The 16,164-nt window shown below is 42.2% G+C and overlaps 1 protein-coding gene across 1 annotated transcript in view; it reads left to right on the top strand.

Annotated features, from left to right (window-relative positions):
- The window catches only part of LOC120047098 (receptor-type tyrosine-protein phosphatase U-like), a 281,387-nt gene that overhangs the window by 245,837 nt on the left and 19,386 nt on the right, over positions 1-16,164 (top strand). The window contains exons 27-29 of the mRNA XM_038992639.1: positions 9,197-9,511; positions 13,509-13,634; positions 14,952-15,103. Coding sequence (XP_038848567.1) covers positions 9,197-9,511; positions 13,509-13,634; positions 14,952-15,103 — 593 coding nt within the window. The remainder of the gene's footprint in view (positions 1-9,196; positions 9,512-13,508; positions 13,635-14,951; positions 15,104-16,164) is intronic.

Genomic DNA, 16,164 nt, shown 5'->3' on the forward strand with positions numbered 1-16,164 from the left:
CTTTCACCCAGTCTTCCCCTTTCCGGCCCCAGGTTCCGAGAGGTGTTCAAAAGCCGTGTCATTTTCACTTTGTTCCCCATCTCCTCCATTGCCACCTGATAGGCACGTCACCTGATAGGCAAGTGCGTATCCCTAACCAATGCTACATCCTCTTGATGCACTGTATAGACTTTCATATCAATGCCTCCAAAATGTTGTTTAGAGTACAATTAAATAAACAACAAATAAACAACCAATAAAGCAGCTAACCCAACCCAACTATGATGTTTAAAGTAGCTCCCAGACCCAACCCATCTGCATGTCTTACAGTGGACTCTAGTCTTTCTCTCTCTCTCTTTAGCGCCGCTTCCTCTGTCATGGCGTCTTCAAGCTCACCCATTATGCAGCTGGATCTCATGTCCCATAAAAACTATGCACCCATCGAGGAGAGACATGACAAACTTTACCATTGCAGGTGCTGTAAGGAGCACTCTGTGTAGATCAGACCAACGATGTCCCAACCCCCCCGCCTGGTGTATCTTGATGTACACTCAATCTCCAGTATTCAGCCCGTGCCCTCGGTTATCTCCTGCTCCTCATGTGCGGCTTTCACCTGAGGATATGCACACTGCAACGCATTGGTCATTTCCTGACAACATAGACTCCCACCTTATGGCAAGATCACTAATTTGTGGCATTTGAATAACAGCCCCCGTTTCCCATCGGCCTCCCACTTACCAGCTACCAAGCCATGTGGCATGAGTCCTCATAAAATTATATCCCAACAATGCTACTAAAGTAACCCCTGCTACTACTAACATGGCCCATGACTATAGCCTCCATCAAATACTGTCCCTACAACGACTGCCATGAGAATAACAACTGCATGTAATCTGTCAAGTAATTCGCCGGCTGTTAGAAATTGGGAAAGAGATTAATGAGTTGGAAGAATGACCAACCTAACAAAACTGAGTCACAGGTTTCTTGTCATGCTTCTACACCTGCATTGCTTGCTGTTTGGGGTTTTAGGCTGGGTTTCTGTACAGCAGTTTGAGATATCAGCTGATGTAAGAAGGGCTTTATAAATACATTTGATTTGAAGTTTACCATAGTGTCTGAAATGCCACCACTATCTCTTCTACTCTCACCATGATCTGGGTATGTGTAATGTTCAATTTAACTTCATAATAGTCCCTATATTGTGCACAGTTAGCTGTCCTCCCTCTCCTATGAGCTATCTCCTGTAACAATATACATAGTCTCTGGGAATGATACCCCTCTATCATCACAACCTTAATTTATGAGTCCCCTCAGATCTCCACCGCAGTCACATTCCATACCACTGAACAACACTATTTAAACATTCTGTCTCTAACACAGGCCTTGTGTACCTCACCTTCTGCTACAGATACATTTGCACATATATCATTCCATCTAACCTATAACACAATAGTCACTACTCCTAATGCACTTCTACAGTTATAAACATACTAAACATTCTCAAATCAATTAGTCAATATACATCAGTCCCTCCTCTGGAACAATTATCACTCTTATGTTCCATGAAACCTAAAAACATATTGACTTGAAAAGGAAAGAGAAAAAAAGTTTAACTTCACACCACCCTTGATGCAACTATCTGTTGTTTCGTCCATCCGTTACATTCTATACCCATGTGATGCTGGTCTCCATGCCCTCTCCTGCATTTTCATCCTTGGATTTTAACACAGACTATGAGCTTTGTATGCAATTAATTGTACCGTAGACATTGCTGGATGATATGTTTCGAAGCGATTTAACATTACAATTCTGATGACATGGTAAAACAAAAGAGAACAAAGAAAACCTTAATGGTTGACCCAAGCTATCAACCAGTGAGTTCTCTAACAACCTCCCTGTCAGTGGATACTTAAAGATAAGGTTTCTAGAGACTCCCTAGGCCTAATACATTTTAGCAGTGCCCCCACCCCTCACTGTTTGAAAGCAACTCTCTCTCACTGTATCCGAATCATTACTACAACCCAAATTCAGAATGACAGTCCTTTTTCATGGCCCTTGATAATGTCCGATTTCACTATCCAAATAGATACATCCATTTTTCCCACGTACACGAGTCTCTCACCTGAGCCGTTATCTCTCTCCACGCTCACTCCACACGTGCAGTCTCAGCACTCCTGCCGCCCGTACCCAGGTGTTGCTCGGACTCAGATTGGAGTGTTTAGTTACTGTCACATTGAACGCCTTTGTCGCTCTTTCTTCAGCCTGTTAGGGAGGGTTTTGAGGTTCACACACACTGTTTGTGGTCAAATTATTCATACCATGCATTAATTAAGACACCATCTGACTTCACCTTCCATGATAACCTCAAGAGAGGACAGGTCAGAATAACAGTTTAGTTCAATTGATTTCTGTTTCAGGAAATCCAGACAAGCATTGACTATATGACAAATTATTACATTCCCAATTTCTTAATAACATTATCTCTACGTCAAATGTCAAAGAGCAAAACAACATACTGTTACTGTTAAACCATTTTCAAAATTAGTTCATACTCCCGTATTTTACTGCCGACCTCTGGGAAGAGTTACCAGATCAGGAAGTTAGCACTCTAACCCATCGGGGAATCCCACACTCCATAAGGCCCAATCTGGGGAAATTTGAATCGAAACAAAGACAAAAATGAAATCAGCAATATACATATCTGTTACGTCCGTTGTTGCAATGAGACCAAGGTGCAGCGTGGTAGGCGAACATCTTACTTTATTTTAAAATGAACACCAAAAACCAACAAAATACAAAACGAATGTAAAGTTCTGCAGGCTATACAGCAACTAACAAAATCAAGATCCCACAAACTAAGGTGGGCAAAAAGCTGCCTAAGTATGATCCCCAATCAGAGACAACGATAGACAGCTGCCTCTGATTGGGAACCATACCAAGCCAAACAAAGAAATAGGAAAACTAGATTGCCCACCCAAATCACACCCTGACCTAACCAAATAGAGAAATGAAAAGGCTCTCTAAGGTCAGGGCGTGACAATATCACAATCCATTTGGAGTAACTGTCATCCCTTATTAACATATATTTTTCCTTTTATATGCAGACTGAACAAAGTACATTTGTATATTTACCCAAATACCAGGACCACAGGGAACTGATCATTTCCCCTTCGAAAACAATTCACATTGTGATTCAAAACATGTTAAATCAAAAGTAAACCAATTCAAATAACCAATCAACTTGGAATTACAACTCTTGATAACTCCCTAAGGAAATAATAGTGTCTCATGCAGTAATGGTAAAATAGAATAGAAACTGGTGTTTCTCATTCATTTTATAATTAACTTCTACTTCATCACCATCCCGGATCCGGGAGCATCCTCATCAGTAAAAAAGCTGACTAGCATAGCCTAGCATAGCGCCACAAGTAAATACTAGCATATAAATATCATGAAATCACAAGTTCAAGACACCAAATGAAAGATACACATCTTGTGAATCCAGCCATCATTTCCAATTTTTAAAATGTTTTACAGCGAAAACACAATATGTTTTTCTATTAGCTAACCACAATAGCAAAAGACTCAACCGCATATTTTCACCATTTTTTACCGCATAGGTAGCTATCACAAAACCGACCAAATAGAGATATAATTAGTCACTAACCAAGAAACAACTTCATCAGATGACAGTCTTATAACATGTTATATAATAAATCTATGTTCTGTTCGAAAATGTGCATATTTGAGGTATAAATCATAGTTTTACATTGCTGCTACCATAAAAAAATATCACCAAAGCAGCCGGAATAATTACAGAGAGCAACGTGAAATACCTAAATACTCCTCATAAAACATTTATGAAAAATACATGGTGTACAGCAAATGAAAGATAAACATCTTGTGAATCCAGCCAATATTTCAGATTTTTTAAGTGTTTTACAGCGAAATATAGCATTATATTAGCTTACCACAATAGCCAAACACACAACCGCATTCATTCACCGCAAAGGTAGCGATCGCAAAAAAACAGCAAAAGATATGAAATTATTCACTAACCTTGACAAACTTCATCAGATGACAGTCCTATAACATCATGTTACACAATACATATATGTTTTGTTCGAAAATGTGCATATTTAGCAGTACAAATCGTGGTTTTACAATGTGAATACGTAGTCAAAATGCACAAAATTATCCGGAGATATTTTGGACAGTCACCTAATCTAATCAAATAACTCATCATAAACTTTACTAAAAAATACATGTTGTAAAGCAAATGAAAGATACACTAGTTCTTAATGCAACCGCTGTGTTAGATTTTTTTAAATAACTTTAGTACGACATACCGCTTACGTTATAGCGAGACAGCGCCCGCAATAAGTGCGGAAAATATGACTAAACATTTTCCACAGAAATACGAAATAACATCATAAATGGTTCCTACTTTTACTGAGCTTCCATCAGAATCTTGTACAAGGAGTCCTTTGTCCAGAATAATCGTTGTTTGGTTTTAGAATGTCCTCTTCGCCTGTCGAATTAGCAACCATAGCTAACCATGTGGCGCAAAAGTGCCCAACTTCACATGACGCAAAGAAAAGAAAATTCCAAAACTCGCAATAAACGTTCAATAAACTGATATAACTCGGTTGAAAAAAACTACTTTATGATGTTTTTATCACATCTATCAAATAAAATCAGAGCCGGAGATATCTAACGTGTATACCGAAAGCTTTTCAGAAGGCAATCTGGGGTTCCTTCTCGCGCCTTCGAAGACAATGAAATTTCCAGACACGTCATTCCAAAAGCTCTTGTTCGGCCTCAGATCAAGCTAGACACCCCATTCCACCTCTCACTGCCTGTTGACATCTAGTGGAAGGCGTATGCAGTGCATGTATATCCATAGATTTCAGGCAAATTAATAGGAAGGCCCTGGAACAGAGCCTCGATTTCAGATTTTTCACTTCCTGTCAGGAAGTTTGCTGCAAAATGAGTTCTGTTTTACTCACAGATATAATTCAAACGGTTTTAGAAACTTGAGAGTGTTTTCTATCCAATAGTAATAATAATATGCATATTGTACGAGCTAGAATAGAGTACGAGGCAGTTTAATTTGGGCATGATTTTTTACAAAGTGAAAATAGCGCCCCCCTATTGAGAAAAGGTTTTAAATCCCACCTGTTTCGATAATTTCTAGTGAGATTGATCAGGCCTCACCAGACAGTCAGGATACAGGGCATTCGACACCATTGAATATTTCCTCTCGCTTTTCTTTCCCTGTCCTTCAGAAACCCGTTTCAAAACCTTCCAAACATTTCCATCCTTCTGCATAACCAATTTTTAACTGAATTGAAAAGACTCCATCCAAACCCCATCCCACAGTATCAACACCACTAATGCATATTCATAGCCGGTAAGCTGTGTGTGCGTGCTGGTGTGTGTGTGGTAAACCGTAGGTACAAAACACACATGTACAGGCCTCACTTATCTGGAACTCTGTTTATGGCCTACTCCATAATTTATGTTTATTTTATTTAGCATGTTCTCTTCTCCATAAAAAAGCACCACAATGTTCATGAAGTAACTAAAAAAAATGTAAGTTAATTTTAGGATTAGTAACCCCTTTGCTAATTCCTCATTACCCCGCCACCCTTTTGTACATCTAGAAATCTATTTCAGAATAAGACATAAAATGTAAATCTATTTCAGAATAAAACCACATAAAATGTCTAATGAGATAAAAAAAAAAAGGTTTTCTGAGTTTGCAAGGAGTGTTTGGCCAGATAATGTAAATGTTTTACTTCTTTAGAATCCATTCCTCTTGCATTTCACTTAGATTGTTCAACCCAAAATACTTTTTCCTGTGGCAAATTTAGCCAATTTCTCATCATAAGGAATCCGCAATACTTGATCCTTGCATCTATTGCAAAGTTGGGTAAGACGTGATCTCATACGTCTTCCTTCACATTGAAACTTTAATCTCTATTAACCTCTTAGTGAATAGGGGGCGCTGTTTTCACTTTGGGAAAAAAACGTGCCCAAATTAAACGGCCTCGTACTCTGTTCTAGATCATACGATATGCAAATTATTATTACTATTGGATAGAAAACACTCTGAGGTTTCTAAAACTGTTTGAATTATATCTGTGAGTAAAACATAACTCATTTGGCAGCAAACTTCCAAACAGGAAGTGAAAATTGTGAAATGGGGCTCTGTGTAAGGCCTTGCCTATTCAATTGCCTTTTATTTATGGATCTGTATGCACTTCATACGCCTTCCACTAGATGTCAACAGGCAGTAGAATGTTGAATGGGGTGTCTAGCTTGATGTGAGACCAAATGAGAGCTTTTGGAGTGACAGGTCCGCCCTATTGGCAGTATTCAGCTGCGCACCAGGGAACACGACATTGTTTTCTGCAATCCGTTAGGTATACACGACGAAATGCGCCATCTTCGACGTTATTGGATACATATGAGAAAAACATCATAAAATAGGATTTTCAACTGAGTTTGACCAGTTTATTCAACGTTTATTGTGACTTTTGGATTTTTTTGTTCCATGCGCCAAGAGATGGACACGTGAGCTCCACTATGCTAGCCAAAGTTGCTAATTCGACAGAAGAAATGGACATTCTAAAACAAAACAACGATTTATTCTGGAACTAGGACTCCTTGCACTACATTCTCATGGAAGATCATCAAAGGTAAGAGAATATTTATGATGTTATTTCGTATTTTTGTGGAATATGTTGCCTCCAACATATCGGAGAATGGCTGGGCGCTGTCTCAGAATATTGCATGATGTACTTTGTACTAAAGTTATTTTTTTTTAAATCTAACACAGTGGTTGCATTAAGAACCAGTGTATCTTTCATTTGCTGTACAACATGTATTTTTTAGCAAAGTTTATGATGAGTTTTTTGGTTAGAATACGTGACTGTCTAAAATATCTCCGGACAATTTGGTGCATTCTGGCGCCGTATTCACAATGTAAAACCAGGATTTGTAGCTATAAATATGCACATTTTCGAACAAAACATAAATGTATTGTTTAACATGATGTTATAAGACTGTCATCTGATGAAGTTGTTCAAAGGTTAGTGATTAATTCTATCTCTATTTGTGGGTTTTGTGAAAGCTATGTTAGCGGTGAATAAATGGTGTTGTGTGTTTGGCTATTGTGGTGAGCTAACATAAATATATATTGTGTTTTCGCTGTAAAACGTTTTAAAAATCGGACATGTTGGCTGGATTCACAAGATGTTTATCTTTCATTTGCTGTATTGAACTTGTTAATGTGTGTGGAAGTTAAATATTTCAAAAAAATATTTTTGAATTTCGCACGCAGCGAAATGTTGTGGATGTTCCGCTAGCGGAACCCCGGGGCGAGAAAGGTTAAGAGAGAAACGGAAAATGGGGAGCCCCTCTGTCGCGCGCAGGAAACATTCAGAGGACACCTGACTAGTTATGAAACATCTCGCTCATTCTTCAAAATAAAAGCCTGAAACTATGTCTAAAGCCTGGCCACAGCCTGAGGAAGCCATTGGAAAAGGAATCTGGTTGATACCCCTTTAAATGGAGGATAGCCGGGCCAGGAAACACAGATAAAAAAAGAAAATCACTTCCGGGTTATATTTTCTCAGGTTTTCGCCGGCAGAATAAGTATTGTTATACTCACAGACAATATTTTGACAGTTTTGGAAACTTTGGAGTGTTTTCTATCCTAATCTGTAAATTATATGCATATTCTACGATCTGGGCCAGAGAAAATGTCAGTTTACGTTGGGAACGTTTAAAAAAAATAATAATAATAATCTGACCCCTAGCGCTAAGTGGTTTTAAACAGTCCAAAATCATATTACACAATTATAAAAAAACAGTATCATACTCACTCATTCATCTTATACAACAATTATATGTAAACCTCATATCTGAGGCTATTATATAAACAGCGGTATGGTAATGTAGCCACACAGTCTCCCATGAGTTTCCCCAAGTTGTAACAAACGGACCAGTTCGTAGCTGGATTCTTCACCGATGTTTTATACTTTCTCCGGAACATGACATTTGTTCGTACCTCGAATTCTGTGAGGTGGAAGAAATCCCTTTGTTCTCTATGAAAGTGTACCCTCTGCTATACTGCGTGGCCAGGGTCTTCTACTCAGGAATTTACGACCTCTCTCTGACCACAGCAGCGTAGTTGTAGGGGGCAGGGAGAGGCAGGGAGAGGGGGATGGGGCTTGCTGTACCCAAACAGGCAACGTCATGACAACATGATTAAAGACCTTACTCACGTCGGCCTCGGAACGTGAGATCACCCAGTCCTCTGGGTCGGTGATGGCCCTCACACCCGGCACACTTTTACTGTTTACTGTGTTTTTCCTTATACACTCCATATGAATTATGCCACTTTCATTACTTATTACTTAGGCAGGGGAAAAATGGGCATGGGTGCCCTCTGATTACAGGCTGTTAGTTCTTCCTAAGTAAGATGGTCAAGTGCATCCCTTTGATCCTGTAAATTCACCCAACTGACATTCCTTCTGAAAGGATCCATGCAATGTATGCCAAATACAACCTCTAATACAACCTCTACCTATATTTTGCTCATGCTGTATCTATCACAGAGCCCAGATAAAGCCAATACCAGCCAGTATCACTAAGATCAACATTTCCCAGATCTATTATTGATGTGGTGCATTAATGATCCAAATATTCTGTGCATATTGACTTATGTAATTAGGGTGGAATGCTTGTTAATGTTCATCAAAGGAAATCAAAAGGGAATAGGTGCAAAATATTCTGTTTTTACTTTTGTTCTCCCAAAGGTTCATAACATTTGTGTTCATTATGCAAGAGGCTGGCCTAATTTTTCCAATTTGTTATTGAACTCTATGACTATTTCAGAGTGATGTTAAACTATTTTAAAGATGCTTCTAACTGAAACTGTCAATCAATGTATCAGTATTGACAGAGAATAACGAGTGGCCAATCTGTCATTACACGCTGTTTCTCCACCCCCACTTTCTCCGCTTCTCTCTGTCCGCCTACATCAATTCCCTCCTTTCCCTCTTTTTTCTTCATCACCTATTTTTCACCTATCTCTCCTCACCTCACCAATCTCATAAATTCTCCCTTCATTCTCCCTTCATTAAATCTTTATATCCCTCCCACTTTTCTTCCTCCCCTCCCTTTCCACCTCCCTTCCGTACTCCAGACGTTGAACTCGGTCACCCCTCACCTGGACGTGGAGGAGTGCAGCATCGCCCTGCTCCCCAGGAACCGGGAGAAGAACCGCAGCATGGACGTGCTGCCGCCCGACCGCGTCCTGGCATTCCTGGTCACCACCGAGGGCGAGAGCAACAACTACATCAACGCGGCACTCACTGACAGCTTCCACCAGCCCGCCGCTTTCATCGTCACCCCTCACCCGCTCCCCGGCACCACCGCCGACTTCTGGAGGTTGGTGTTCGACTACGGCTGCACCTCGGTGGTCATGCTCAACCAGCTCAACCAGTCCAACTCTGCCTGGGTGAGCTACATATATCAATATTTATGTATATTAAGATATACTGTATGCATGTAATAGATATGTATATGTATATGTTAATGAATGCAGTTCATTAGGAAGGGACAGTGTTCTATTGATGAATCCGCATTTCACTTTTGACAGTGAAAAATGCTGCAGATCTGAGTCAATCTAGTTCTACTGGCAGTGTCTGGGATGCTGTATCTTAGCTCAACTCTTGCTCCTGTGTCCATAGTGCTAATAGCAGAAGACTTACCCAGTCAGAGCCATGCTGCTCTGCCATCACTTAGTCTCTGTATAAGTGTGTGTGCTTTTGGATTTTTTCTTTCAAATCAAATCAAATTCAATCAAATCAAAGTGTATTTGTAACGTGCGCCGAATACAACCTTAGTGAAATGCTTACTTACAGGCTCTAACCAATGGTGCGGGAAAAAAAAGGTGTGTTTGTGTGTGTGTGTAGGTAAGTAAAGAAATAAAACAACAGTAAAAAGACATTTGAAAAAAGAGTAGCAAGGCTATATACAGACACCTGTTAGTCAGGCTTAGTGAGGTAGTATGTACATGTAGGTATCGTTAAAGTGACTATGCATATATGATGAACAGAGAGTAGCAGAAGCGTAAAAATAGGGGTTGGCAGGTGGTGGGACACAATGCAGATAGCCCGGTTAGCCAATGTGCGGGAGCACTGGTTGGTCGGACCAATTTAGGTAGTATGTACATGAATGTATAGTTAAAGTGACTATGCATATAAGATAACAAGAGAATAGCAGCAGCGTAAAAGAGGGGTTGGGGGGGCACACAATGCAAATAGTCCGGGTAACCATTTGGTTACCTGTTCAGGAGTCTTATGGCTTGGGGGTAAAAACTGATGAGAAGGCTTATAGGCTTAATCGTGCCCTCTTCACGACTGTCTTGGTGTGTTTGGACCAATCTAGTTTGTTGTTGATGTGGACACCAAGGAATTTGAAGCTCTCAACCTGCTCCACTACAGCGCCGTCGATGAGAACGGGGACGTGCTCGGTGCTCCTTTTCCTGTAGTCCACAATCATCTCCTTAGTCTTGGTTACGTTGAGGGATAGGTTGTTATTCTGGCACCACCCGGCCAGGTTTCTGACCTCCTCCCTATAGTCTCGTCGTTGTCGGTGATCAGGCCTACCACTGTTGTGTCGTCAGCAAATGATGGTGTTGGAGTCGTGCCTGGCCATGCAGTCGTGGGTGAACAGGGAGTACAGGAGGGGACTGAGCACGCACCCCTGTGGAGCTCCAGTGTTGAGGGTCAGCATGGCAGATGTATTGTTACCTACCCTCACCACCTGGGGACGGCCTGTCAGGAATTCCAGGATCCAGTTGCAGAGGGAGGTGTTTAGTCCCAGGTTCCTTAGCTTGGTGATGAGCTTTGAGGGTACTATGGTGTTGAACGCTGAGCTGTAGTCAATGAACAGCATTCTCACATAGGTGTTCCTTTTGTCCAGGTGGGAAAGGCATTGTGGAGTGCAATAGAGATTGCATCATCTGTGGATCTGTTTGGGCGGTATGCAAATTGGAGTGGGTCTAGGGTTTCTGGGATAATGGTATTGATGTGAGCCATTACCAGCCTTTCAAAGCACTTCATGGCTACGGACGTGAGTGCTACGGGTCTGTAGTCATTTAGGCAGGTTGCTTTTGTGTTCTTGGGCACAGGGTCTATGGTGGTCTGCTTGAAGCATGTTGGTATTACAGACTCAATCAGGGACATGTTGAAAATGTCAGTGAAGACACCTGCCAGTTGTTCAGCACATGCCCGGAGCACACGTCCTGGTAATCCGTCTGGCCCCGCAGCCTTGTGTATGATGACCTGTTTAAAGGTCTCACTCACGTCGGCTACAGAGAGCGTGATGCTCTCATGCATGCCTCAGTGTTGCATGCCTCGAAGCGAGCATAGAAGTGATTTAGCTCGTCTGGTAGGCTTGTGTCACTGGGCAGCTCGCGGCTGTGCTTCCCTTTTGTAGTCTGTAATAGTTTGCAAGCCCTGCCACATCAGACGAGCGTCGGAGCCAGTGTAGTATGATTCAACCTTAGCCCTGTATTGACGCTTTGCCTGTTTGATGGTTCGTCGCAGGGCATAGCGGGATTTCTTGTAAGCTTCCGGGTTAGAGTCCTGCACCTTGAAAGCGGCAGCTCTACCCTTTAACTAAGTGCGAATGTTGCCTGTAATCCATGGCTTCTGGTTGGGGTATGTACGTACAGTCACTGTGGGGACGACGTCCTCAATGCACTTATTGATAAAGCCAGTGACTGATGTGGTGTATTCCTCAATGTCATCGGAAGAATCCCGGAACATGTTCCAGTCTGTGAAAGCAAAGCAGTCCTGGAGTTTAGCATCTGCTTCATCTGACAATTTTTTTTATAGACCGAGTCACTGGTGCTTCCTGCTTTAATTTTTGCTTGTAAGCAGGAATCAGGAGGATAGAGTTGTGATCGGATTCACCAAATGGAGGGCGAGGGAGAGCTTTGTACGCGTCTCTGTGTGTGGAGTACAGGTGATCTAGAATGTTTTTCCCTTTGGTTGCACATTTAACATGTTGATAGAGATTTGGTAGAACTGATTTAAGTTTCCCTGCATTAAAGTCTCCGGCCACTAGGAGCGCCGCCTCTGGGTGATTGGTTTCCTGTTTGCTTATTTCCTTATACAGCTGACTGAGTGCGGTCTTAGTGCCAGCATCTGTCTGTGGTGGTAAATAAACAGCCACGAAAAGTATAGCTGAGAATTCTATAGGCAAGTAGTGTAGCCTGCAATTTATCACAATATACTCTACTTCAGGCGAGCAAAATCTAGCGACTTCCTTAGATTTCGTGCACCAGCTGTTTACAAATATGCACAGACCGCCCCCCCTCCCCCCCCCTCTTCTTACCGAAGTGTGCTGCTCTGTCCTGCCGGTGCAGCGTGTATCATGCTAGCTGGATATCCATGTCGTCATTCAGCCATGATTCCGTGAAGCATAGGATATTACAGTTTTTGATGTCCCGTTGGTAGGATATTCGTGATCGTACCTCGTCTAGTTTATTGTCCAATGATTACACGTTGGCGAGTAATATTGACGGTAACGGCAGCTTTCCTAGTTGCCTTCTGCGGGTCCGGACAAGGTATCCAGCTCTTCGTCCTCTGCGTCGCTTCCTTTTGCGAATAATTGGGATGTCTGCCCTGTGGGGTGTTTGGAAAATATCCTGTGAGTCCTGCTTGTTGTTGTTGAAGAAATCTTCGTCTAATCCGAGGTGAGTGATCGCTGTCCTGATATCCAGAAGCTCTTTTCTTCCGTAAGATACGGTTGCAGAAACATTATGTACAAGATCATTTACAAATATCGCGAAAAAAAACACATAATAGCACAATTGGTTAGGAGACCGTAAAACGGCGGCCATCTCCTCCGGCGCCATTTAGTCCGCACTGCATTGTGTCTCTTTGATCTCTGACCACATTGATATTGTGGAATCAGTAACACTCCTCGCTTCATTTCAGTAACTACAGATTCAGCTATGTCACCTTTAATTCCTAGCCCCAAGCTATAACTCAAGGTTTCTCTTTGTAGGTATCTCACAGTGTCTGCCTGACTGTCTCTTAATAATACCGGCCCACTTCTCTGTTGCTCACTCTTGCTCTGTCTCTCTCACACACATTCACATTCACTTTGTCTCTTCCTCTCGCTCTCTCCCTCCCCCTCTCTCTTTCTCTCTCTCTCTCTGCACTCACTCTGTTTCATAATTATGTCAGAACCCTTCCTTTCAGAAAGGTCTGCTAGTTTTTGTTACAGTACCAGTTCCAATCACATGCCGTTGGAACACATTTGGAGTCATCACAGGGTGGTTTAGGGGGTGAATTGATTCGACTCTTGACAGTGATCTATAGGTCCCAAAGATGCCAAATTAACTATTTTCTCCTCCTCCTCCACCTCCTCCTTTTTTCACTCTACCCTACCTCCCTGTCTCTCTTTGTCTCTCTCTTTCCCCTCCTCTCTCTCTCTAGCCCTGTGTCCAGTACTGGCCAGAGCCTGGTCTACAGCAGTATGGGCCAATGGAGGTTGAGTTCCTGTCCACGTCAGCTGACGACAACGTCATCACTCGTCTGTTCTGTGTCAAAAATGTGACAAGGGTGAGTCACTAAGAGCATGTATACACACACACACACACACACACACACACACACACACACACACACAGTAGATGCGTTCAACCCTATAAAACAACCGTCTCCCTTTTTCAATAACCTGCTTGTCATTACATTTATGGGCATCTTCCTTTTCTTCCTGCCGGGATACTAAAGGGGACTTTGACCATAATGCATGTCACATCCACAATGTGTGATATTGTAATAGACTCAAATGCCCATTTTCTCTCCCTTTTTATTTGTTCATAAAGCGTGTCACAAATTTAAATCAAGTACCTGACGTAGAGAATCAGGCAGAACTCATGAAACAGGCTTCATGTCAATCCCAACTGAAGATGACAGCTCTGTTGTCAAAGTACAGGGAGTACTGGTGTTGTCAAAGTCCCCCTTAGTATGCCGGCAGGAAGAAAAGGAAGATGCCTATCAATATTCCCTCCCTACCTCTGTGAAGAATAATATAGACTTTGTTTGGTGTGCGTGTGCATGTTCGTGCTTGTGCGTATGCCTACGTGCCTTCGTGTGTGTGTCTTAATTATCTCCGTCTGTCTGTCAGAACGGTAGAAAGATCTAAGTTTGTGTACATTGCTGTACTGTGTGTGGGTGTGTAAATGAATAGGTGTGTTGCATCACTGTCTACCAGACTGACCCCTCCATGCGAGGCCTGTCCCTGCTGGCAGGGTGTGACAGGAGGTGCCCATAACCACCGTCATAGAGTGGCATTCTCCTTTCCCCAATCTACCCCTCCTGTCATCCCTCCTCACCTACACTACCTCTCTCTACCTCTCTCCTCCACACTGCACTGTCAAACAGCACCTCACACAACCTGGAAGAATGCATCCCACAGATAGCATAGTGTCGGGAAATGGTGTGTTTGTCTGTGTGAAACGAGGGTGTGTGCAATTGTTTGTGTGTGTGAAACAGAAATAGGTCCATAGAAAATCCCACTTCCATGATTGTAACTTCTCCTTGCATCCTATTTGTTTGTGTTAGTCCAATCTGCATGATTTACACTGCATCCCTAGCTCCTTACTTGTAGGGCTGGAGGCTGTTACGTGTGCCCCTGCAGTGGCAGAGTGATATTAATGCAGGTGCTGGTTTGGGCTATAGCTCTGAGCACACATGGACATCTCTCTTTCACACCTCAGGTCCCAGTCTCACCAGCAGAGCTATAAATCTCACACACACTTATGGACACACATGAACGCGCACACGCAGGCAGGAACTCATGCACACACACACACGCATACACACACACATTTAGGTCTCATGAGCTTCATGTTTTCTTTCTATCCTTAGCTCCAGGAGGGCCAGCTGGTAGTGTGTCAGTTCCAGTTTCTGCGCTGGTCAGCCTACCGCGACGTGCCCGACTCCAAGAAGGCCTTCCTCAGCCTACTGACTCGCGTGCACAAGTGGCAGAGGGAGTGTGGAGATGGCCGCACCGTTGTCCACTGCCTGTGAGTATTCCTGACAATCTGACACACACATGAGTGCTCACATGCACGAACACAATCACTGACACACAAACACACACACACTGGTGCTCTCGTGTTTGCTTCAGTGCTCGCTTCGAGGCAAGCAACACTGAAGCATACACAAGAGCACCAGCTATTCCGGACAACTGTGTGATCACTCTCCCCATAGCCGATGTGAGCAAGGCCTTTAACCTGTTTGGGCTGCAGCCCGACACCGGTACACTTATGACAACATCCAGCTCAAGTGCAGGGCGCGAAATTCAAAATATATTTTTTTTAAATATTTAACTTTCACACATTAACAAGTCCAATACAGCATATGAAAGGTACACATCTTGTGAATCAAGCCAACATGTCCGATTTTTAAAATGTTTTACAGGGAAGACACAATATGTAAATCTATTAGCTAACCACGTTAGCAAAAGACACCACTTTTCTTACTCCATCAGTTTTTTACTCCATCAGTAGCTATCACAATTTCGACCAAATAAAGATACAAATAGCCACTAACCAAGAAACAACTTCATAAGATGACAGTCTGATAACATATTTATTGTATAGCATATGTTTTGTTCGAAAAATTTGCATATTTCAGGTATAAATCATAGTTTACATTTCAGCTACAATCAGAAATTGCACCGAAAGCAGCCATAATATTTACAGACACCAACGTCAAATACCTAATTACTCATCATAAAACATTTCTGAAAAATACATAGTGTACAGCAATTGAAAGACAGGCATCTTGTGATTCCAGACAATATTTCCGATTTATCAAGTGTTTTACAGCGAAAACACAATATAGCGTTATATTAGCGTAGCCACAATAGCCAGAAACACTTGGGCGCCCACGACCAGTTCACATGCACGACAGATATTAGAAATAGCATCATAAAATGTTTCTTACTTTTGGTGATCTTCCGTCAGAATGTTGGACAAGGTGTCCTTTGTCCAGAACAGTCGTTGTTTGGATCTGGAACGGCAAATTTCCCTCTTGATTTAGCATGGGCACTTGCCAAGTGGCACGGATCTCTCCAACGTCA

Source organism: Salvelinus namaycush, chromosome 5 (genome assembly GCF_016432855.1).
Source record: "Salvelinus namaycush isolate Seneca chromosome 5, SaNama_1.0, whole genome shotgun sequence".
NCBI classification, from domain to species: domain Eukaryota; kingdom Metazoa; phylum Chordata; class Actinopteri; order Salmoniformes; family Salmonidae; genus Salvelinus; species Salvelinus namaycush.